The sequence below is a fragment of the Chionomys nivalis genome, chromosome 11 (genome assembly GCF_950005125.1).
Source record: "Chionomys nivalis chromosome 11, mChiNiv1.1, whole genome shotgun sequence".
NCBI classification, from domain to species: Eukaryota; Metazoa; Chordata; class Mammalia; order Rodentia; family Cricetidae; genus Chionomys; species Chionomys nivalis.
Genome location: NC_080096.1, coordinates 33,337,113 through 33,361,393, shown reverse-complemented (window position 1 = coordinate 33,361,393; position 24,281 = coordinate 33,337,113). Strand labels below are relative to the sequence as shown.

The 24,281-nt window shown below is 51.0% G+C and overlaps 1 protein-coding gene and 1 pseudogene across 3 annotated transcripts; both read left to right on the top strand.

Moving 5' to 3' along the window:
• The first annotated feature begins 1,681 nt into the window (after positions 1–1,681).
• On the top strand, positions 1,682–21,757 carry Ptch2 (patched 2). 3 transcript variants are annotated; one of them, XM_057783806.1, is made up of 23 exons: positions 1,682–2,034; positions 2,446–2,638; positions 10,394–10,583; positions 10,689–10,758; positions 10,870–10,961; positions 11,495–11,690; positions 13,095–13,216; positions 13,349–13,496; positions 13,579–13,710; positions 13,802–13,957; positions 14,047–14,139; positions 14,447–14,572; positions 14,658–14,776; positions 14,878–15,233; positions 15,330–15,466; positions 15,555–15,642; positions 16,675–16,817; positions 16,902–17,082; positions 17,202–17,482; positions 17,570–17,707; positions 20,505–20,647; positions 20,726–20,825; positions 21,065–21,757. In XM_057783806.1, the coding sequence occupies exons 1-23, from the start codon at positions 1,969–1,971 to the stop codon at positions 21,254–21,256; spliced, it is 3,462 nt and encodes a 1,153-aa protein (XP_057639789.1). In that variant the 5' UTR covers positions 1,682–1,968; the 3' UTR covers positions 21,257–21,757. The 3 variants fall into 3 exon arrangements, with proteins under 3 accessions (XP_057639789.1, XP_057639788.1, XP_057639790.1); XM_057783805.1 differs by having other exon boundaries at positions 14,878–15,223; positions 15,330–15,642; XM_057783807.1 differs by lacking the exons at positions 17,202–17,482; positions 17,570–17,707; positions 20,505–20,647; positions 20,726–20,825; positions 21,065–21,757 and having other exon boundaries at positions 14,878–15,223; positions 16,902–17,037.
• Positions 21,678–22,628, top strand: LOC130884324 (60S ribosomal protein L29-like; annotated as a pseudogene).
• The last annotated feature ends 1,653 nt before the right edge of the window (positions 22,629–24,281 follow it).

Genomic DNA, 24,281 nt, shown 5'->3' with positions numbered 1-24,281 from the left:
ATATTCATGCTTTTTGACCCAAACAACCTCATTTCTGGGAATCTGTCCTAAGGACACTCTGAATGATGGGTAGTAACATGAAATATTTATGATATAATGATTAAAAAGTCTGAAAGAATTGAGCAAGAGGCTAGCCAGATGTGTTAGCAGTATCAGAATAATGGATTTATTGCAGTCTTTCTTTCTCCCAAACTTTATTTTGTTTGTTTTCTGAGACAGAGTTTCTCTAGGTAGCCCTGGCTGTCCCAGAACTCTCTGTGTAGACCATGTTGAGGTGGAACTCACAGAGATCCACCAGCCTCTGCCTCCTGAGTGCTGGGATTAAAGGCATGCGCCACCATGCCAGCTTCTTTCCCAAAGCTTTTGTATTAGATATTGATTTTTACCCTTCTATGCCGTATCAGAGTTAATCAGTCAGGAACAAACAGAAACAGCACAATCAGATGGGAAAGTTTAACAGACAAGCTGTTCTCATTGCCTGTCATTACTAAACCTGGTTTCTTTCTTTCTTTCTTTCTTTCTTTCTTTCTTTCTTTCTTTCTTTCTTTCTTTCTTTCTTTCTTTCTTTCTTTCTTTCGTTTCTCGAGACAGGGTTTCTCTGTGTAGCTTTTTGGACCCTGTCCTTGAACTTGCTCTGTACCTCAGGCTAGGCTCGAACTCAGAGATCCACCTGTCTCTGCCTCCCGAGCGCTAGGATTAAAGGAGCGTGCCACCACCACGGGCTACACCTGGTCTCTTCAGCTTTTAGGAACGTTCTCAATATCCCTGAGCACCGCTTACTTTCTAGCAGGGGAACAGACTTTCAGTTGCTATACATAAGTTATGTCATCACACATAGGACAGGCTGCGCAATACAGGTCTGTATAATCCCTGAATTGGAGAGGTGGAGGCAATAGGGACAGGAGTTCAAGGCCAACCAGTGCTACCTGAGACCCTGCCTCAAAAAACATCTTCAAACAAACTTTTTAAAAATACAGTGCACAAAAACTGAATGTTGATAAGAACCACAAAGAAAAAAGTAATTATCTACCAGAGCAAAAGGGAGTCAAGGAAATCTTCCAAAAGTCTGGACTGATTGATTCTAGTTCAGGTTTGACAAAGGGGCCCCAACATATACAAAGGCAAGACTCTGTGAACAACATGGCGAATTTAGGAAATTACTGAGGGCGATTCGGGACTGGAAGGCAACTGAGTGGGTGTGAGGCACTTAGGGGAGAAAAAGCTTTAACTATAGTTTGGATGGTGCTGGGTCCTGGGCTTTGGATCAATCATGAGATAAGCATTTTAGAGCGATGACTCTGGCCTACACGGAGAGAGTGGAAAGGAGCTCCTTGGGGTTGCGCTGGGTCAGGAAGAAAGGGTGGCTCTAAGGGGACCAGCAGACTCCCTTTCTCAACATCCTGACTTACTCTTGGCCAGCGACTAGCGCCTCCAGGATCGCCCTCCCTCCTCCTCCCCCTGGGCCCCGCGGGCGGGGAGGCGAACTGGGGAGGCGAGGCAAGGGGTGGCCCTGCCTGGGTGGTCTCCTGCCCCGCCCCCTGCGGCGCCGTTACCTAGCAACGGATCCGGCAGCCGGGCTGCGGGTAATTTGCGGCGCCCTCAGCCAATGGGAGGGCGTCACCCCGGCCCGCTGCTTTTTCTGAGGCTCCTGCTGCTTCCCGAGAGATCCGCAGTCGCCACCTTGAGCTGTGAGGTGCTTCTCAGCCAGCCGGTTCCACCCACACGCGGAGTCCACTTTGAAGCACGGTCCACAGATCCAGCGGGACTTAGCGCCGCGGACCTGAGCCACCCCTCACCGCAACTCCAGGCTGCTCCTGTGCATCTGCACCCGCGTCTCTCCCACGATCGCACGTTCGCGGCCCCTAGGAATCTCCAGGCGAAGCCGGACGGCACAAGGGGCCGAGCTAGCCTATGGACGTGCTCAGATAACGCAGGTTGGGGGTGCTCGCGCCCCCCATCCTCACCAGCATGGTTCGGTCGCTGTCTCTTGGAGAGCTGCCTCCTAGCTACACACCTCCAGCTCGGCCTCCTCAGGTGAGCAGAAGAGAAGCTAGAAGAAGCAGGGTTGTCTGTCACTTGACCGTGTGCGGGGTGTGTGATGGTTTCTGGTCAAGTGTTACTGGATCTGTGAAGACGTGTGAGCGCTAGCTCACTGTCCTATCATCCGGACAGTGAAAACAGTACGTCTTTGGGTTTGCCTCTGTGCCCAACTGACAACTAGTGTGTGTTCATGGCTCACAACACTAAAAGAAGGGGGGGCATTCTCAGATGTGCTTGTGGAGAAGGCAGAGCGGAACAGAGTTAAGTCTTCAATTTGAAGTCTCTATCTGTAGCTGCTTCCTGCCCTGCATCCAGAAGTCAGGAAACTAGGACTTGACAGAGAGAGACAAGGGAAGGGTTCTGTATTAAGCTGACACCTGGCTGACCCTTCTCTTTCCATCCCAGATCCTAGCTGGGAGCCTGCAGGCTCCTCTCTGGCTTCGTGCTCACTTCCAAGGCCTCCTCTTCTCCCTGGGGTGCAGGATCCAGAGACACTGTGGTAAAGTGCTCTTCCTGGGACTGGTGGCCTTTGGGGCTCTGGCACTGGGTCTCCGAGTGGCCGTAATTGAGACAGACCTGGAACAGCTCTGGGTAGAAGGTGAGTTGCCCACACTGGCCATAGCTGCTTTGCTTGGTGGGAGCCCAAGACGAAGGTCAGGATGAGGAACTGCTCACCGAGCCCCAGCAAACCTGGTCAAGGATCTGGAGGGGAGTCTCCCAAGTCTGGGTATCTGGGCATGTTGGAGAATGCCTGCCTCTCCCCCAGTCTTCCTCAGGGCTGTGAATGGAGCCCAGGGCTTTGTGCATGCAAAGCTGTACCCTCAGCCTCCCCCCTACCTCTCTCACCCTGAAATGGACATCTCTAGATGGTAGCCTCCTATGACTAAGCTTATAGAATATTTATCTTTGATCATATGTATGTATATTTAACCTTTATAGCTAGGTTGTTTTGTTTCTTTTCGTTGAGACAGGGTTTCTCTGTATGGCCCTGGCTGTCCTGGAACTTATTCTATAGACCAGGCTGGCCTCGAACTCAGAGATCTTCCTCCCTCTGCCTCCTGGGTGCTGCCATTAAAGGTGTGTGCCACCGCCACCCAGTGAGCCCTTTTTTTTTTTTTTTTTAATTGTACATCAGAGTTTAACAAACAGAACAAGACTCATTTCTCGGTAGCCAAGGAAAGTAAAATGTGTGCTGGGATAAGTTCCACACAAAACAAAGCAGAAGGTAGTCATGTTGTATAAGAGAAGGCAGGGAGGGACCAGGAAACTGGCAGCTAGACTGTGGTTCTAGCTACCCAAGGGGTTGAGGCAAGAGAATTGCTTCAGTCTTGGAATTCAACAATGGCCTGTCTCGGAGAGACAGAGAGAAAAGGACAGCCAGAAGGGAGATTGCTGGGGATGTAGCTGGCGGCAGACGGCTTGTCTAGCATACCCAAGATCCCTGACACTGGGAAGGGGGTGAAGCCAGAGAATAAAAGAAAAGTTAGGTGTGGAAAGATAGAAACCCTTGATCATACCATCTGACTGGACTTCTGGGTAGAAATGTCGCGCACCCAGGCTCCTGCAGCCCTGGGGTGGAGAAGTAGCCTAGACTGCACTTTGAGGCAATAGTCAGGGTCAAATGAGATCAGATCCCCACTTCCTAATGGGAGCATTAAGCGATTGATGATTTCAGCATGGCTCTATTCTTCCCTGACGCCTGGTTTCGTCTGGCAGCTGTCTGACCAAGTCCCAGGCTTCTCTGTCCTTCCTGGGGAATCTGCATTTGCAGTCGTCCCCAGACCTCCCCAGCCCTGGCCCACACCCAGGGCAGGTCCCAGGTCGCTGTCTCGCACCCTTGAGTTATTTCAAATGCTGGCAAGTCTTGGGATATGGAGCAGATGTTCCTGGCGCCTTCCTGCATCTTGGACTCCCACCCCAGTTTCCACCCTCCCCCAGCCCTCTGCAGACTCCTAAGCGCTCACCCTCTCAAGACAGCCCTCGGGTCCACAGCAGATGTTTCTCCCTGCCTGCCAGCCTGCCCCAGCATCAGGACCCACATGTGCATACATGCATGTGTGCGTGCGCCCACACAAACCACGGCTGCTTGGGTGGTCCCAAATGACTTTTGAATATCCTACCACAATAAAGTGAGTCTCGCACGCTCCCCCCTTCCCTTCCTCTTTCTGCATTCCCCAGATCTTCCCCAATTAAACATTGCTTCAACATCCACATTCGCTCATCCCCCTCCTGCCCTCCGTCAAAAGAGGAACTCCGCCGGGTTTCTGCTGTTGGGAGAAAGGAATTGTAAGCGGGGTAGTTGATTCCTAGACCTTTTGGGATATGGCCTCCCCGTGTCATCCTTGGGATTCTCTTGCCATAGACTCCTTTGTGTTGAGATTAGTAGGATCGCTGTCTAAAAGCAGTGACCATGACATTTCTCTGTAGCTCTGCAGTTAAGTCTCCTCATTTAACACCCTTCCCGATGAGGAGCTGATCAAATTGAGAGCCTTAGAGATTTTTTTGTTTCTAGTTTTGCTAGGATAGGAAGTAGAAGGAGCAGGACCTCAGTCAGCAGAGTTTCAAACAGAGGTCAAGGCCCTCCTTGGCTGTAAAATGTGACCTGTTTTCCTTTGCTTTTCCTGAATTTTTGGGGGTCTTGGAGGATGGCTCAGTGAGGAAAGCACTTACTTCCTGTACACGCGTGAGAACCTGAGTTTGATCCTCAGCATCCACGTAAAAGCCAGACGTGGCAGTGCAACCCTGGCACGGGGGAGTGGGACAGGCAGATTCTGGGACTGCCAGCTAGTCCCACTGAGCCACGGGCTCCGGGCTCAGGCACAAACTTTGTCTCAGGAAATGAGGTGGAGGGGCTGGGAAGATGTCTGGGTAGTGAGAAGTGTTAGCTGCGCAATCTCAAGGACCAGGGCTCAGATCCCAGCACCCATGTAGCAGAGTCTCTCTCTCTCTCACGTGCGTGCGCGTGTGAAATCTCCAGCGTCGGGGGAATGGAGGGTCTCTGGGATTTGTTGGCTTCAGGCCTACCCAAGAAAACACAAAGCCTGGCTTCAAGGAGACAGAGGCCCCCACCATCCTCGTTTGCCTTCTTTGTTTGGACACAGGCATGCACACCTGCATGCACACACAGATAGATAGTTCTGTAAAGGACAGATGATCGCAAGTAGCCTGACTCGAAGATAAGGAGCGCGGTCAGCCCTTTGATGTGAAGACAGGGCATGATCACCCACCTGTCCGTGGCATCAGCAGCGGCTCAAAGCTAAATCCCTAGGAGCTGGTCCCAGTTCTCATTTATTGGTTCCTCTTTTTAATGTCTCTCGCAATTAACTCATCCTTCCCACCCTGTGATGGGGCCACAGTTAAGACCTTTTCAATCTTCTGCAGAACACTACTAACTATATCATTAGGAGTCCTTGTAGCCACATGAAAGAGAGGGAAGGGGGTCCATAGCACAGGAAGGAAGAAGGCTGAGGTTTTGTTCTTGTAACAGGAGATTTGGCAATAGAAAATTCTGGGTGATTAGTCTGGCAGACGAAGGACAGCAGCCAGGACCCAGGTTCTTTCTTTCCTCTCTGTCTTCAGCATATGAGACTTGTCCTCAGGCTTATCCCAAGATGCTGTTGCTCCTGGACATGGTGGCACTGGGGAGATGAGTTCAAGACCAGTCTGGGCCAAATGGTGAGGATGATAATGGAGGAAGAGGAAGAAAAGACAAGGAAGCTGAAGTCATATCTGGACATGGTGGCTTATGCCTAGAAGCAGAGGCAGGAGTGTGTTGAGGGCTCTAGACCAACCAGGGATACAAAGGCAGACCCTGTCTCCTGTAGGCCAGACTGACCGCGAACTTCTTCATGCTGAGGGATAATCTTGATTCTCCTGCCTTGTGCCTTCCTAAGTGCTGAGATTAAAGACGTGCACCACCACACTCCGCCCTGTGTCTCTTAAAGTGATGAAGGCTGAGCCTGTTTGCACAGGCCGATCATCTCAGTTACTTGGTAGGCTGACATAGATGGAGGACTTCCTGGGCTAGAGTGAATTCAAGACCAGTCTTGGCAGGTTATTGAAATGGTGTCTCAAACTATTAGGTAGCTCAGTGGGCAAAGTGCTTGCTTGCCACACAGGCACGTGACCCAACACCTGTGTGAAGGCCATGAGCACACATCTGTAACTCCAGCACTGGGATGGGCAGAGCAGACACACGCATGCGCGGGCACATGCACACACAGGGAGACACTGGCACACATCCACAGGCACACATACGCACTCATAATTAAAAGTACTTTTTAAAAAAGGACTGAGGCTGTAGTGGTAACATGCTTACCTAGCATGCATAGCCTGTGTTCAATACTAGTGCATAAATTGATAGGTGGGAAGGTAGGTACATGGAGGATGGATGGATGGATGGATAGACAGACAGACAGACAGATAGACAGATAGATAGATAAATAAAATGAAAAAATTTGAAAAACCTCCTAGCCAATTTCCTGTCTATTCTACTTGGCGAGAGTATGTTACTGGTGAATCCTTCTATGATTGGCACTTTGGAAAATGTGTTTTTGCCCTGTGGCGCTAGGGAGGAATCCAGGCAGAGTCCTTAATCAGCAGCTAGTGAAATCAGTAGGCTAAAGCCAGGCAGTGGTGGCGCACACCTTTAATCCCAGCACTCGGGAGGCAGAGGCAGGCGGATCTCTGGGAGTTCGAGGCCAGCCTGGTCTACAAGAGCTAGTTCCGGGACAGGCACCAAAGCTACAGAGAAACCCTGTCTTGAAAAACCAAAAAAAAAAAAAAAATCAGTAGGCTAGCAAAGAGGCTAAGGAAATAAATCAACCTCGCAACCTCGCCTTCATTCAAATCTGCCTTCCCATTGCCCCCTAAAGTACACAGAACTCTGGCCAAGTCAGCCCCTGTGCCTGCTTGGGGCCTCCCTGTCCTTGCTTCTTCCTCTCAGAGTCTGCAGAGACTTGGGCTCTTCTGTGAGTCCCCCGCCCCCCACTGTCTGTCTGATTCAGTCTCTTCTCCTTCGGCCTCGTTATGGTTCTTCCCTGGCTCGCTCTATCGTGTATTTATGTGCATGGTGTTTGCCTGCGTGCATACCTGTGCACCACGTGTTTGCCAAGTGCCTGCAGAGTCCAGAAGCTATCAGATCCCCTGGAGCTGGAGTGGCAGGCAGCTACATGGATGCCATGTAGGTACCAGGAATTGAACCCAGCTTCTCTGAAAGACCAGTCTGCGCTCTTAACTGCTAAGCCAATAGCCCATTGGCTCTCTCTTAACAGTATCGAAACCCCAAACCTTTATTAGTGCACAGCACTGGTTCCTGAACCCTTTTTCTGATCCCAATGGCCAGCTCTTACTGGCTTGTCAGATGATGAAAACATCAGGTCATTCATCCAAGGCTCTGCTCAGAACCTGCTGATTCCTGTCTTGATCACAAGACGTGAACCCTACAATAGCTCTTACGTCCTTAAAAGCAACATTTTTGGACTAGTGCTTGCGAGCATACTGAAACAACGTACCAGATTCCACTCCGTGGTGGACCTCTATAATCCAGCAATGCTGTCAGTTTTAAATTTTTGCTAATTGAATAGGTAGTAATTCATTGCTGTTGTTATTCAAACAGGATCTCCTACAGTACTTCAAGCTGGCCTTAAATTCACAGCTTAATCAACTCAATCCTACCTCAGCTACTTAAGTACCAGCCGCAGCTACATAAGCCAGCCTGGACTACATACGGCCCCATTGCAAAAACAAAAGGAGTGGAGGGTCCAGAGATGAGGTGTAGCTCAGCGGGGAGAGTGACTTCTAGTTCCCGCAAAGCCCTGGTCCATTCCCAGCACTGCCTAGAAGCAGGCATGTTTATCTCTGCGGGAGGCAGGAAGAATATTAGTTACGCATCACCCTCAACTACATAACAAGTTCAGGGCCAGCCTGGGCTACATGAGCCCTTCTAAGAGGATGTAGGACAGAACTCTTGTCCGGCACACGCTGCCTTTATTCTAATACTACCAGGGTGGCGCGCTAGCCGCCTGTTTGGTTGGTTGGTTGGTTGGTGTTTGAGACGGGCTCACCGAGTAGCCAGGCTGCTGTAAGCCTATGGAACTCAACACCAGTCCTCCTGCTTCCGCTTCTGAAGCTGGAGTCAGAGTCTCCACACTCCGCCTCACACTAAGAAGCGTAAATTGGGCTTGAGAGACAACTTGGTGGGTAGGAGCACAGCTACTCTTACCAGAGACCCAGGTCCAATTCCTAGCACCCACGTGGTAGCTCAGAATCCGTAACTCCGGCTCCAGAAGATCTGACCTCTGGGGGCCCCAGACATGCACCTGATGCGTATACATACATGCATGCAGACAAAACATTTGCATATATAAACTAAATAAAAATTTGTATATACAAAATAAATAAACCTAAAAGGTCTTTTTAATATCTTAAATAAAGGTGAGAATTGAGGCTCAGGGATAATAATTTGCCAAGACACAGAGTATCAGCAGCAGGGCCTGAAGAGAACCTTGTTCTAGCGCCTGAACCTATGGCCTCCTCCTGTACAGTGTGTCCTCTCTACCCTGCTGTCTGCCGTCACCCTTGTGAGCTGACGTTTGTCTTTGTCTGACATTTTATCCCGAGGATTCTTTAGTCCTGCTGGTGTATTTTAAGTTGTGTTTTTTCCCCCGCTTTCTTATCAAGTCTCCCGCATTTTCTCCCTCCTCCCATGCCTCCGCGCCCTCACTTACAGGGGCATTTGTCTGTCCTGTCCGCTTTCCTTCCAGGTCGCAGCTGCTAACCTAAGCCTGGTGGAGTCAGCACTGCGGTAGAGACCGGGGACAGTGGTGGGCAGGGAAGAAGAGGAAGTGGCCTGGATAGAAAATCTGTGTGGCGGGGGCTGGAGAGATGGCTCAGGGGTTAGAAACACTGGCTGCTCTTCCCAGAGACCTGGGTTCAGTACTCAGCAACAACGTTATGACTCACAACCATCTATAATGAGATCTGGTGCCCTCTTCTGGCCTGCAAGCATACATGCAGGCAGAACTTTGTCTATATAATAAATAAATCTTTTTTTTTTTTTTTTTTTTTTTTTTGATTTTCAAGACAGGGTTTCTCTGTAGCTTTTGGTTCCTGTCCTGGAACTAGCTCTTCTAGACCAGGCTGGCCTCGAACTCATAGAGATCCATCTGCCTCTGCCTCCCGAGTGCTGGAATTAAAGGCGTGCGCCACCTCGCCTTTAATAAATAAATAAATCTTTAAAGAGAGAAGAGAGCAAAAAAAAAAAAAAAAAAAAAGAGAGAGAGAGAAGAGAGCCTGTGGTCTTGAAAAAGAGATTGGCTGTTGGGAATGGTAGCACATACTTATAAGCCCTGCACTTGGAAAGCATAGGTAGGAGAATTGTCCCAAGTTTGAGAACATCCTGCTAGTTCTAGACCAGCCAGAGCCATAGAATGGGGTAGGGGAAGGCAGGGAACAAGTGTAGGTGGGTTCCAGGGGTGACTGCGGCTACCAAGAAAGGCCTCCAGGCAAGTAGAAGGTAAACTGAGTCTGAGAGCAGACCAAATCCACAGTGTCCCTGCTGTGGCCCTCACCCTCCTGTAAACCATAGGTGCTACACAGAATATTAGAAATGGGTTAGATCAATATGTAAAAGCTAGCCAATAAGAGGCTGGAACTAATGTTTAAAAGCAATGTTTAAAAGAATACAGTTTCCGTGTAATTATTTCGGGTATAAAGCTAGCCATGCGGGCGGCCGGGTGCCAGGAACTTAGCCCGCCGCTCTTATTTCTACAATGTCCCCTCAAATTGTCCCTTCTGGGATGGGGGGACGACATGGTGGTGACAGGGTGGGTGACTCCATGGCTCGCATAATGCAGAACTTGAGGGATGCCGCAGACGTGGCTCTCAGTGAGGCCGAGGAATGGAGTCTGGGTCTCTAGCCCTCCTTGCCCCGGTGTCAGGAAGCAGGACACTGAAGACTGACTCCCCGTTGTCCATGGGCTGCGGGATCTAAAGTTACCAGGCACAGCCATCACTGCCCATGCTCCTGACTAGAAGCAGCCTCTAGACCAGATTTTGAGCAAACCCTCTCCACAGGCCCCTGTGGTCCCTCCTTCGTCTGCCCAGCTAAGCAGAGTGGAACTGAGGGTGCTGTACCGGGATGTTCCTCTAACCCTGCCAGCCTAGCTCACACTGGCATCTTCCCTCTGGCGCTGAGATTGAGCCCAGGGCCCTGTACCTTCTGGGCAGGCCCTCTACCGTGGACTGACACCTGTCTGACACCTGTGCAAACCTTCAAGCCCTTGCACTGAGCCCCAGACCACCTTGCTCTACCTGGGCCCTTCCCCCAGCCCTTTCTCTTTGCTTCCGGCAGTGGACAGCCGGGTGAGCCAGGAGCTGCACTACACCAGAGAGAAGCTGGGCGAGGAGACTGCCTACACCTCTCAGATGCTGATTCAGACTGCACGCCAGGAGGGGGGAAACGTCCTCACCGCCGAGGCGCTTGGCCTTCACCTCCAGGCGGCCCTCACAGCCAGTAAAGTTCAAGTGTCACTTTATGGGAAGTAAGTCTGGCTGAAGCCCTGGGTGGCTGGGCACGGACGCGTGCTGCCGAAGTTCTAGAACGGGGCTCCCTAGCCTACTGCTCACCTGTGTCCTGGCCTTTGCAGGTCCTGGGATTTGAACAAAATCTGCTACAAGTCAGGAGTTCCACTCATTGAAAATGGGATGATTGAGCGGGTGAGTGCCCCCAGGGTGAGGCACTGTGGGAAGGCTCAGAGCCTCCACTGGAGGTGGGGGTGTTGGGAGGATTGCAGAGGGTACCCTACTGACCCGGGGTGTCCTTGGCAGATGATCGAGAAGCTGTTCCCATGTGTGATCCTCACCCCGCTTGACTGCTTCTGGGAGGGAGCCAAACTCCAAGGGGGCTCTGCCTACTTGCCGTGAGTGCTGCCCCAGCCGCCCCTGGAACCTGTTTCATCTCCCGCCAGGGACTCCCCGAAGAAAGGAGAGGTGTGGGGGCGTGAGTGAAAAGAGTGGTGAAAGCCTTGCCAAGGGCTGCCCAAGGCTCTCCACCTGCCTCTCCTCATCTCTGAAGGGAAGGAGGCCTGTCTGGTTTAGACAGAACACACACCTCAGGCAAAGATCTCTAGAGACTTTCCTGCTCGCGGTAACTGTCAACTGAGTTGTTGCTTGGAATGAAAAGAAAGCCTGTTAGACACAGGTGCGGGTCTGGTCATCTTAGTGCGGGGTAGTGAGGTTTTCTGACCTGTTCACATATCAAGCACGTATGTCCCAAGGTCTGTCTTAGCCCCTTTTGTGTCCAAAGCTCACCGCAGCAGGCTGGTCGCTGAGGCAAGCCGCACCTTATACACTCTCCTCGTGGAAGAGGTCTGCCAAGTGAAGCAGGGCCCAAGGCAGAAGCGGACAGGCATTGATTTCTGACCTTCATTAACCACGGGCTTGCTTTCCCCAGGGGCCGTCCTGATATTCAGTGGACCAACCTGGATCCCCAGAGGCTGCTAGAGGAGCTTGGCCCCTTCGCCTCTCTGGAGGGCTTCAGGGAGCTGCTAGAAAAAGCACAGGTGGGCCAGGCCTACGTTGGGCGACCTTGTCTGGACCCCGATGACCCCTACTGCCCACCTAGTGCCCCCAACCATCACAGCAGACAGGTGGGTTCCTGGCCAGATCTGCCAAGAAAAGACAAGTTCCCATTCTTCTCCCTTCCCTGTGTCTGTGTTCTGAGAGGTGCTCTGCCCATCCTTGTTTTCTGGAAACACACACACACACAAGTGTTCTGTTCTTGCCGGGCAGTGGTGGTGCATGCCTTTTTTTATTTGTTTGTTTTTGTTTTTTGAGACAGGGTTTCACTGTAGCTTTGGAGCCTGTCCTGGAACTTAGCTCTTGTAGACCAGGTTGGCCTCTAACTCAAAGAGATCCGCCTGCCTCTGCCTCCCAAGTGCTGGGATTAAAGGCGTTTGCCACCACTGCCTGCAGGTAGAAGCAAGTGGATCTTTGGGTTCCAGGCCAGCCTGGTCTACAGAGTAAAGACAGCCAGGACTGTTACATAGAATAACTCTGTCTAAAAAAAAAAAAACAAACAAACAACAACAAAAAAAGTGGGCATGATGGCTCATGCCTGTAGCCCTCCACACTCCAGAGGTAGAAACAGAGTAGAAGGGGGCTGGAGAGATGGCTCAGTGGTTAAGAGCACTGACTGCTCTTCCAGAGGACCTGGGTTCAATTCCCAACACCCACATGGCAGCTCACAACTGTCTGAAGATCCAGTTCTAGGGGATCTGACACCTTCATACCAATGCACATAAAATAAAAGTTAAATAAACTGTAAGAAACGTTTTTTTGAAAAAAAAGAAAAAAGAAACAGAGTAGAAGCTTAAGGTCAGGCTGGATACATAGTGAGTTTAAGGCCACCCTGGACAAAAAAGGATGCAAGATAAAGCTAGCTACGACTATCATAGCTCATTTCCCAAGTGCCTGTATCTTTAATGGTGGGGCTGCTCTCAGAGCCCTCTGTGATTACACCTCTTCCTTCCAACAACCCATTTTCCAGGCCTTTGATTCCTCCTGTGGCCTCTGGAGCACACACACACACACACACACACACACACACGTCCTGATTGCTGGGTGTACAGATGTGTATCACCGTGCGGGGCTGGATCACACTTTCACCTCTTCTTTTCTGTATGTGATAGTGATGGTGATTGAATCCAGAGCCTTGTGCATGCTCGTTAGGCAGACACTCCACCGCCGAGCATTATCCCTGGCCACTTAGAGCTCTCAGTATATTCAACTCAGGGCTGCTGAGATGGCTCAGCAGGTAAAGGCACTCCTCACCAAGCCTGATGATCCCAGTTTGATTCCCAGGACCCACATGATGGAGAGAGAGAGAGAGAGAGAGAGAGAGAGAGAGAGAAACTCAGAAACTATCCTCCGACCTCTGCCTCCTCCACATACATACCATGACATGCTTGCACGCTCAAACTTGTGCACACACATAAATAAATATAATTTTTAAAATCCTAAAGATTTATAAACTCTTTCTCTTTCCCCTCTAGGCTCCCAATGTGGCTCGAGAGCTGAGTGGGGGCTGTCATGGCTTCTCCCACAAGTTCATGCACTGGCAAGAGGAGCTACTGCTGGGGGGCACAACCAGGGGTCTCCAAGGACAGCTGCTGAGGTCGGGTGTCCCCTGGGACTTGGTGAGGGTACCTGGACGTCCACACCGTAATGCTAGGCAGTTCTGGAGAAAGCGCCTCACAGACCTACAAGCTCTGACTCCACCCCTACCCCCCGCTGTATTCCCAACCAGGGCAGAAGCCTTGCAGAGCACCTTCCTGCTAATGAGTCCCCGTCAGCTGTACGAGCACTTCCGGGGCGACTACCAGACACACGACATTGGCTGGAGCGAGGAGCAGGCCAACACGGTGCTACAGACCTGGCAGCGGCGCTTCGTGCAGGTCAGTGTGGGCAGAGCCAAAGGCGAGCTCGCTGAGGTCACCCCCTCCCTCCTGCCCCCTCACAGCCACCCTGTCTCCCCAGCTAGCCCAGGAGGCTCTGCCTGCCAACGCGTCCCAGCAGATCCACGCCTTCTCCTCCACCAGCCTGGACGATATCCTGCACGAGTTCTCTGAAGTCAGTGCCACCCGCGTGGTGGGAGGCTACCTGCTCATGGTGGGTCCCGCATCTAGCAGCCCTGCCTCACCCCACCCAGCAAGTTCCCACCCTGGAAGTCCCTGTCTGAGACTGTGTCCTCTCCCCACAGCTGGCCTATGCCTGCGTAACAATGCTACGGTGGGACTGTGCCCAGTCCCAGGGGGCCGTAGGTCTTGCTGGGGTGTTGCTGGTGGCCCTGGCAGTGGCCTCAGGCCTTGGACTTTGTGCCCTGCTTGGCATCACTTTCAATGCTGCTACTACTCAGGTAGACCAGGACTGGGGGCAGCCTTCAGTGGTCACCCCAAGCTACGCGGTTCCTCCAGATGCCTGATTGTCCTCCCTCTGCCCCTCCAGGTCCTGCCCTTTCTGGCTCTGGGCATCGGCGTGGATGACATATTCCTGCTGGCACATGCCTTCACAAAGGCTCCCCCCGACACCCCTCTCCCAGTAAGAACCCGTCCATCAGCCTGGGCCCAGCTGAAGTTCATCAAAGTGGTTAAGAGCCTCTTGGTTTGAGTAATCTTGTCTGATCGGCTCATTAACCTTTTTGTGCATCCATCTGCCCGCACAGAAATGGGAGTAGCAGTAGCTGCGCTGGGGTCAGTGATGTAATTCAAGACGTTAGGCCGGCACGTGCCCTTTCATAGTACCTGACAAATGTTGACTGCTGTGGCATCTGAATTCCTTCCCTGCTAAGTTTCTGAGCCTCCCCTCCTCTGTAACCTGAGAGTGTGTCCCTGTTCTGTCCCGGCAGGAGCGTATGGGTGAGTGTTTGAGGCGCACGGGCACAAGTGTCGCTCTGACATCCATCAACAACATGGTTGCTTTCTTCATGGCCATCCTGGTTCCCATTCCTGCATTGCGGGCTTTCTCCCTCCAGGTGAGGCCTCATGAATGGGCAGGTGGGATTGCGGTGGCCATGGAGCTCGGAGCACGCTTCATCGGGCCTTTATCCTGTCTCCCAGGCGGCCATAGTGGTTGGCTGCAACTTCGCAGCGGTGATGCTCGTCTTCCCGGCCATCCTCAGCCTCGACCTCTGCCGCCGCCACCGCCAGCGCCTAGATGTTCTCTGCTGCTTTTCTAGGTGCTGTCCCTGGGTGCCCGCCCTTTTCCTTCCTCAACCTCATCCTAGCTATCCTCTCCCCTGTGTCTAGCGCATGACTCATCGGCTTCTGACTCTTCCAGCCCCTGTCCTGCTCAAGTCATTCAGATCCTGCCCCAGGAGCTAGGGGACAGAACAGTGCCGGTGGGCGTTGCCCACCTGACGGCCACGGTGCAAGCTTTCACCCACTGCGAAGCCAGCAGCCAGCACGTAGTCACCATTTTGCCTCCTCAAACCCACCTGATATCCCCACCTTCCGACCCACTGGGCTCTGAACTCTACAGCACTGGAGGGTCCACACGGGACCTTCTAGGCCAGGAGGGGGCAAGGCCAAAGGCAGCCTGCAGGCCCCTGCTCTGTGCCCACTGGACTCTAGCCCATTTTGCCCGATATCAGTTTGCTCCGTTACTGCTCCAGACACAAGCCAAGGTTAGTCCAGGTGCGGCAAAACAGGGACTCGGCATGTCTGGCCCCAAGGAGGGCAGCGGGCTGGAGGGCGGCCCTAGGCCTCCTGCTTAGTTCCTGTTTTCCACAGGCCTTGGTGCTGGTGTTCTTTGGGGCACTTTTGGGCCTGAGCCTCTATGGAGCCACGTTGGTACAAGATGGGCTGGCCCTGACAGATGTGGTACCTCGAGGCACCAAGGAACATGCCTTCCTGAGCGCCCAGCTCAGGTACTTCTCCCTGTATGAGGTGGCCCTGGTGACACAGGGTGGCTTTGACTACGCCCACTCCCAACGTGCCCTCTTTGATCTGCACCAGCGCTTCAGCTCCCTCAAGGCCGTGCTGCCCCCGCCTGCCTCCCAGGCGCCCCGCACCTGGCTGCACTACTACCGCAGCTGGCTGCAAGGTAAGGCCCAGAGACCCTTGTCGGACTGCTGCAGAGCACAGTCTAGAGGCATAGAGACCCACTTGTCGGACAGCTTCCTAGAGCCATAAGCCATCGTGACTGTCTAGGCAGCGAGATATCTGTCAATCCAGAACTTTGGAAGTTGCTTACAATGCACTTCCTGTTTACTTAGGTAATATTATATCCTTCTGGGATCTTTTTTTTTTAAAAATATTTATTTATTATGTATACAATATTCTGTCTGTGTGTATGCCTGCAGGCCAGAAGAGGGTACCAGACCTCATTACAGATGGTTGTGAGCCACCATGTGGTTGCCGGGAATTGAACTCAGGACCTTTGGAAGAGCAGGCGGTGCTCTTAACCACTGAGCCATCTCTCCAGCCCCCCTTCTGGGATCTTTGATGAAGTTGAAGACAAATAGTTATAATGACAGTTTTCCTTTAGTTATGATAAAAGATAAATTAAATATAAACTTTAGACTCTCAAAGATAAAATAGATGATAGTATATTTTTTTTAAATTTTGCCAGATACAAATAGACTAAATATTGTAACTGTAATTCTTGCTTGATACCTGTTTTGTTACATATAATTTTACTATGTTAAAGTTAAAACCTTTCTTTTAAATTAGACAGAAGAGGGGAGATGATGTGGGATTCCCCTCTGTATGCTGGGAATATGTTTTATTACCATTGGTTAATGAATAAAGTTGTTTTGGCCAGTGGCTTTGCAGAGCAAGGCCAGGCAGGAAATCTGAACAGAAATATAGTGAGAAAGTAGGCAGAGTCAAGGAGATGCCATGTAGCTGCCAAAGGAGACAGATGCCAGATCCTTACCAGTAAACCACAGCCTCGTGCCAATACATAGATGAATAGAAATGGGTTAATTCAAGATGTAAGAGCTAGCTACGAATATGCCTAAATCATTGGTCAAACAGTGTTGTAATTAATATTTCTGTGTGGTTATTTGGGTCTGAGCAGTTGGGAAATAGATGAGCAGTCTCCGCCCACACTGGCCCATCCTGTGTACTGCAGGTATCCAGGCTGCATTTGACCAGGATTGGGCTTCTGGGCGCATTACCCGCCACTCTTACCGCAATGGCTCTGAGGATGGCGCCCTGGCCTACAAACTGCTCATCCAAACTGGGAACACCCAGGAGCCTCTGGATTTCAACCAGGTGAGGAGTGGACTGACTGGTCAAAGAGCATCGGTGGGCTCTAGACCGCATGGCTCAGGCCTTAAGCCTTCTCTGCCTTCCCAGCTGACCACAAGGAAACTGGTGGACAAGGAAGGACTGATTCCACCAGAGCTCTTCTACATGGGGCTAACTGTGTGGGTGAGCAGTGACCCCCTGGGCCTAGCAGCCTCTCAGGCCAACTTCTACCCCCCACCTCCGGAATGGCTGCACGACAAATACGATACCACTGGGGAGAATCTTCGCAGTGAGTGCTGGGGGGCTCGCCTGGAACCTGTCCTCAGCCACACGGCCCTGACCCTCCACCCCCCTCACCGTCCCACTCATCCCGACACCCTCCCTCTGTCTCTCTGCCCCCCTCCACAGTCCCAGCAGCCCAGCCCTTGGAGTTTGCCCAGTTCCCCTTCCTGTTGCACGGACTCCAGAAAACTGCAGACTTCGTAGAAGCCATCGAGGGGGCCCGGGCGGCGTGCACGGAGGCAGGCCAGGCAGGAGTACATGCCTACCCCAGCGGCTCCCCCTTCCTCTTCTGGGAGCAGTATCTGGGGCTGCGGCGCTGCTTCCTGTTGGCGATCTGCATCTTGCTGGTGTGCACCTTCCTTGTCTGTGCTCTGCTGCTCCTCGATCCATGGACAGCCGGCCTCATAGTGAGTGTTTGCACGGTGGAGTGGGAGAGACCCGAGCAGCACCCACCCTGCCCTGTGCAGACCCTGGGTGAGCCCTGCCCTCCACAGGTGCTGGTCCTGGCCATGATGACTGTGGAGCTCTTTGGTATCATGGGATTCCTGGGCATCAAGCTGAGTGCCATCCCTGTGGTGATCCTCGTGGCGTCTGTGGGCATTGGTGTTGAATTCACAGTTCACGTGGCTCTGGTAAGCGTAGGCCCTTGGAGGAGAGGGTGCGATCACCTTCTGTGTGCCAGGAACTGTTTAAAATGGGCATGGTGGTTGCACACCTTTATTCTATTTTTTTTAAGATTTATTTATTAATTATGTATACAGCATTCTTCTTGCATGTTTCCCTGCAGGCCAGAAGAGGGCACCAGATCTCATTACAGATGTTTGTGAGCCAGTATATGGTTGCTGGGAATTGAACTCAGAACCTCTGGAAGAGCAGTCAGTGCTCTTAACCTCTGAGCCATCTCTCCAGCCCCCTTTATTCTTTTTTTTTTAAAGATTTTTTTTTCAAATATACCTAAAGATGCTGGGGTTTTTTAAATTTATTTATTATGTGTACAACATTCTGCTTCCCACACACCAGAAGAGGGCGCCAGATCTCATTACAGATGGTTGTGAGCCATCATGTGGTTGCTGGGAATTGAACTCAGGACCTCTGGAAGAGCAGTCAGTGCTCTTAACCTCTGAGCCATCTCTCCAGCCCCCTTTATTCTATTTTTAAGAATAATTTATTTAAGCCGGGCGGTGGTGGCTCACGCCTTTAATCCCAGCACTTGGGAGGCAGAGGCAGGCGGATCTCTGTGAGTTCGAGACCAGCCTGGTCTACAGAGCTAGTTCCAGGACAGGCTCCAAAACCACAGAGAAACCCTGTCTTGAAAAACAAAAAAAAAAAAAAAAAAAAAAAAAGAATAATTTATTTAAATTTATTTTCTGTGCATTGGTGTGAAGGTGTCAGATCTCCTATAACCGGAGTTACAGACAGCTGTGAACTGCCATGTGGGTGCTGGGAATTGAACCCAGGTCCTCTGGAAGAGCAGCCAGTGCTCTTAACTACTGAGCTATTTCTGCAGCCTTCATAATTGTATCTTAATTAGTCTAGATGGCCAGTAAATAAATAAGCAAATAAGGGCCACATCTGTAGTGAGAGAGAAAGAAAGGCCTGTTTGGAATGGCGTAAAGACAGAATGGAAGGTGGGAAGACAGAAAACATTATTTTTCCCTGAGGCAGTCTTACATAATCTAGGCTGACCTACTGCCTAGTGTGACTGCGGATGACCTTGAACTCCTGATCCTCCTGCCTCTGACTTTTGTGTTTTCAGACTTTGGATCAAACTCTTACACACCAGGCAGGTGCTCTGCCATTAGGCCATGTCCTCATTCCTAGGAACCAACAATTCCTTTAGATAGTTTTGCTATAAAGAGGAGCAGAAATTGCACAGATAGCAATGTGGGTATGAAGGAGGATTCTACTGAAATAAATGTGTTAGAGCCAAAGAGGGTCCAGGGCTCTCCCAGGGTGTCACATTCACAGGCCAGCTGAAGCACCAGCATAGCAGTTAGCCTCACAAATAGCATTCCTCGCCTGTCCCCACAGCCCCATAATAGATTATGAGAACAATATATTAGCCTACTGTGATTGTACACGTCTGTAATCCAGGCACTCAGGAGTCAGAAACAGGAGGATCACCGCAGTTTTAAGGGCAGCCTGGTCTACATAGTGATCTGCAAGACCTCATCTAAAACCAGCAAATAATAAACAAACAAAAAAGGGCTGGCGAGATGGCTCAGAGGCTAAGAGCATTGCCTGCTCTTCCACAGGTCCTGAGCTCAATTCCCTGAGTTCACAACCATCTATAAGGAGACCTAGTGCCCTCTTCTGGTGTGCAGGCAAAATAGACAGACAGCACACTGTATACATTTAAAAAAAAAAATAAAGCAATATATGAATAGGGCATAGTGGCATACACCTATAATCTCTTCCTTGATTGGTGAAGGCAGGAGGATGAGTTCATCCACAGCTATGAGTTTGTAGCAAGTCAGAAACCAGTCCAAACTACACCAGTCCCTGGCTCAAATAAATACTAAAGGATTATAGCTATATACTTCAGTAGTTGAATGCATATCTGATCGGATATTCCCCAGCACTGATGCGGGGAGGGGGAGCCAGTGTGCAGAACAACACAAAGAAAGAATTTTAAATATTACCCTGAGGAACTAAAGAGACAGCTCCACAGTAAACAATGCTGGCTGCTCTTGCAGAGGACCCAGATTAAGTTTCCAGCACCCACTTGGCCACTCACAAAACATCTGTACTTGCCTCAGGGGACCCAAAGCCTCTCTTATGGCCTCTTCAGGCACTGCACACGTGTGGTGCACATAGACACATGCAGGCAAACCATACATATAAAACAAAGACAAAAATCTTAAAAAAAAAAAAAAAAAAAAAAGTTACCCTATTATTACCCTAAGTCAGGTGTGGGCCAGGAGTTGGCACGTTTTATTATTACACATAATTAATTTTGAGGGAGGTGTGTCAGAGGACACTTGCAGTAGCTAGTTCCCTCCGTCCAGTTTGTTAGCCCTGGGAATTAAATTCAAATCACCAGGCTTGGCAGCAAGCACCCTTTTCCACTGAGCCATCTTGCTGGCCCTGTGCACACTTTTTTGTGAAAGGCTGGGTAGTGTTTCGGACTCCACAAGTGACATAATTTCACCATCATGGCACAAAGGCCGTCACAGGCAGCAGTGCTTTGATGAATGAGCAGCCTGGCATCATCAAAACTGACCAAACACCATTGACACCTCTCTGGGCATGGCTCCGTGCAGCCAGACACACCTCTCATGTTACCAGAGTGGACTCAACAATGCTTTCGGACCATTCCCACAAAGTTAGTTCTCCTAGGTGCACCCCGGAATAGATAAACAGCCACTGGGGACACTGGGTAAGCTAGCTGTGATCAGCAGAGGATGAACCCCAGGACTCTCTCCCTAGGGCTTCCTGACTGCCCAGGGGAGCCGGAACCTTCGCGCCGCTCGGGCTCTAGAGCAAACATTTGCCCCTGTGACCGATGGGGCTGTCTCCACGTTGCTGGGCCTGCTCATGCTTGCTGGTTCCAACTTTGACTTCATCATAAGGTATAAGAGGGCTCAGGAAGAGGGGACGACCCACCCTGACCTCAGGGCCTGGCCACCACCCCTCCTTCTTTCCCCCAGGTACTTCTTCGTGGTGCTGACAGTGCTAACACTCCTGGGCCTGCTTCATGGACTCCTGCTGCTGCCTGTACTGCTCTCCATCCTGGGCCCCCCACCACAGGTGACCAAACTCTCGCGCTGTGCTCACCCTCAGGGATGGGATGGTAAAGCAAGGGAAGGGACAGACCCATTACCAAGGCCCTCAACCTTCGGTGGAACCGGCCTTAACCTTTTAGGGCCCAGACCAGAGGGTTTGCGCAGCCTGGCAATCTTGTATTGTGAGCTCGGACAGGAGCCCAGCCTGTCAACAGTAGTGGTGATCTCCATGAAGGGACTCACTGGGTCTGGGGTCTCTTCCAGGTGGTACAGATCTACAAGGAGAGCCCACAGGTCCTCAGCCCTGCAGCTCCACGGGGAAGTGGGCTCAGGTGGGGCATGCCCGCCACCCTGCCCCAGAGTTTTGCCAGAGTGACTACCTCCATGACTGTGGCCCTCCACCCACCACCACTGCCCGGAGCCTACGTCCATCCAGCCCCTGATGAGCCCACGTAGCCCCCCGCTGCCACCCTAGCTGCTGACAGCTCTATTCTAGGGGGCTGGGTCTAGCCACTGATTGAAAGGTCCTCTCAATCGCAGAGACCCCACGGGGCCACACGAAGTCCCTGGGAAGCAATGAATGGCGGGTGAAATGCATGGTGGACCCCTGGAAGGCCCGGTGCCGCTCTCTGCATCTCTCCCCCTGACTCAGCCACCCCAAACTTATCTGATAACTCAAAGAGAACAGCTACTGCTTGGCTGAGAGCATCCTAGCACACAGGACTCATGGGAAACTCCTGTGTGGGTCCAGGTTGGGGTGAAAGACTGCGTTCTGGCTGCAGTGCAGCCCTGTCCTCTTCTGCCCCACACTGTCACCTCTGCAGACCAAGCCTGAGGGTCTTTAGTACATTCTCCCAGTCCTGGCCTTCACTGCTTGATGACTCCTAAGGAGGCCTCTGTACCTCTTCCCCCTTCTGCCATGTAAGTTATTTATATGAAGATGTTTATTTTTGTACATAGAAGCTATGGTCACGCAAAGTCTTATTTTTAAAGAGTAAAATATATTCTATACCAACTCATTTCAGATGACCCTGGTGCTTTTTGGTTTTTAGATGACTCGTGAAAGTTAGCTATCAGAGGTGGCTTGTGTAGTGTCAGTGCCTGAAGTCCTGGTCTTGTCTAGTTCTGGGAAAGACCTCAAAACCGGGTGGTGGGGGTGCATGTCCTTGATCCCAGCACTCGGGAGGCTGAAGCAGGTGGATCTCTGTAATTTCGAGGCCGGCTTGGTCCACAAAGCAAGTTCCAAGACAGCCAGGGCTGCTACACAGAGAAGCCCTGTCTTGAAAAACAAAAAAGAGAAAGAAAGGGGAAGACCTTAGATGCTGAAGTTTTATCAAAGTACTTGGCAACTGGCAAGCATAAATGCTTAGTATAAGGAACTTCGGGAGCTGCCAGTTACCATAGGGAGCCCAAGAACCACACCACGCACTGCCAGTCCCGTAAATGGCACAGAAACCTCTGTAAAATTACAGTTCTCTTAAGGGGGTCGACCCCAAGTTCCTGGGGAATATGCACCTTGCCAAGAAGCACAGCACGGACCTGCAGAAGGTGCAGACAGACAACGCGAAGGCAAAGAACGCATGCACAGAGGCGGCCACTGTTAGGGCCCTCGGGAAGCCTAAGGCAGTGAAGCCCACCGTGCCAAAGGGCCCCAGCAGCAAACTCAGCCATCTTGCTTCCATCACTCACCCCAAGCTTCAGAAGCAGAAGCTACATGGCTAAAGGTCATAGACTTGGCCAATTAAAGCCCAAGGTTCAAACCAAGGCAGAAGCTGCAGCTCCAGCTCAGGCCCCCAAAGGTGCCCAGGCCCCTGTGAAGGTCACATAGAAAAAGGCTTCCTGTCTGCCCATGTGAGGACACTGGACAGGTGTGGCATACCGACCCAGTATTTGCAGATGATCAGGGCCCTATACTGTTTTTTAAAAATTCTTAGCAGGGCTGGAGAGGTGGCTCAGAGGTTAAAAGCACTAGCTGCTTTTCCAGAAGTCCTGAGTTCAATTTCCAGCAACAACATAGTAACTCACAGCCATCTGTAATGAGATCTGGTGCCTTCTTCTGGCCTGCAGGTATACATGGAGGTAGAATGTTGTATACATAATAAATAAATAAATAAATAAATAAATAAATAAATAAATAAATAAATCTTTAAAAAAAAAAGTAACATTCTTAAAAAAAAAATCTTAGCATTGCCAGGCGGTAGTGGTGCACGCATTTAATCCCAGCACTCTGGAGGCAGAGGCAGGTGGATCTCTGTGAATTTGAGGCCAGCCTGGTCTACAAGAGCTAGTTTCAAGACAGACCCCAAAGCTACACAGGCCCTGTCTCTAAAAAAAAAGCTTAACATAGTACATGACGCAAGCCTGTGTTCCTTTGGCATTCCAGTCCTGCCCACCTCTCCAGGCTCAGCTTCCGGCTCCCTGCTCCTTAGTATGCCAGGGAGGGGCAAATCCAGGAAGACATGATGAGATGGAAGATCAGCAAAGTGGCCAGCTGAAGAAGAGATGGAGGAAGCAGGGCCTAGGGTGCTATTTTAGGAGGTTTGTGGAAGGAATCCTGGCCAAGCAACCTCCATGGCAGAACTGCTGTGCACCCCCAGCGGTGGCTGGGAGGCAGGAAATTGTCTTTGGCCAGCTAACCATGCGGGAGATTGTCCCCAGGATGCCGATGCCCACTGATTTAAGCTCCGGGTGGTGAAGAGTTGACCATCCCTGTTGTACAGAGACCTTGAAGAGCCGAGGCACAGCCCTGGGCTGCATTCAAAGCTTCACCCAAATGAATGGCGAGGTCTTTCCTCACCCTCCCCCAGTTACCCCTGATGGACAGACTCCCTGCGTTCCAGCCGCCACTCACTAGGAATAATCCCACCCAGGCACACTGCCTTCTCACACCTCACCCATACAAAGGTCAAAATGTCATGGTCCAACCAAACATCACACAGAGACAAAACACATTCAGCTCAATCCATACTAAAATGCCTTAAAGGAATTAAAGCTAGCTGGCATAGTGATGAAGACCTGTAATCCAAGCACTCAGGTGGTAGGATCAGAGGCCATCCTCTGCCACTTGGGTTTGGGATTAGCCTGGGCTATATGAAATGCTGCCCTTTTTATTATAACATATAGTGTATAGGTAGGTAGTTGGGTGTGTATGTGCTTTGTTTCTAGTGTGAAGGTCAGAGTTTGAGGCCAGTCTGGTCTACAGGGTGAGTTCCAAGACAGCCAGGGCAGGGCTACACAGAGAAATCCTGTCTTGAAAAAAGTAAAATAAAACAACAATAACAACAAAACACACGCACACTGGACTGTGGTGGCGCACGCCTTTAATCCCAGCCCTCGGGAGGCAGAGGCAGGCAGATCTCTGTGAGTTCGAGGTCAGCCTGGTCTACAAGAGCTAGTTCCAGGACAGGCTCCAAAAACCACAGAGAAACCCTGTCTCGAAAAAACAAAAAAAAACAAAAAACAACAACAACAAAAAAAAGTA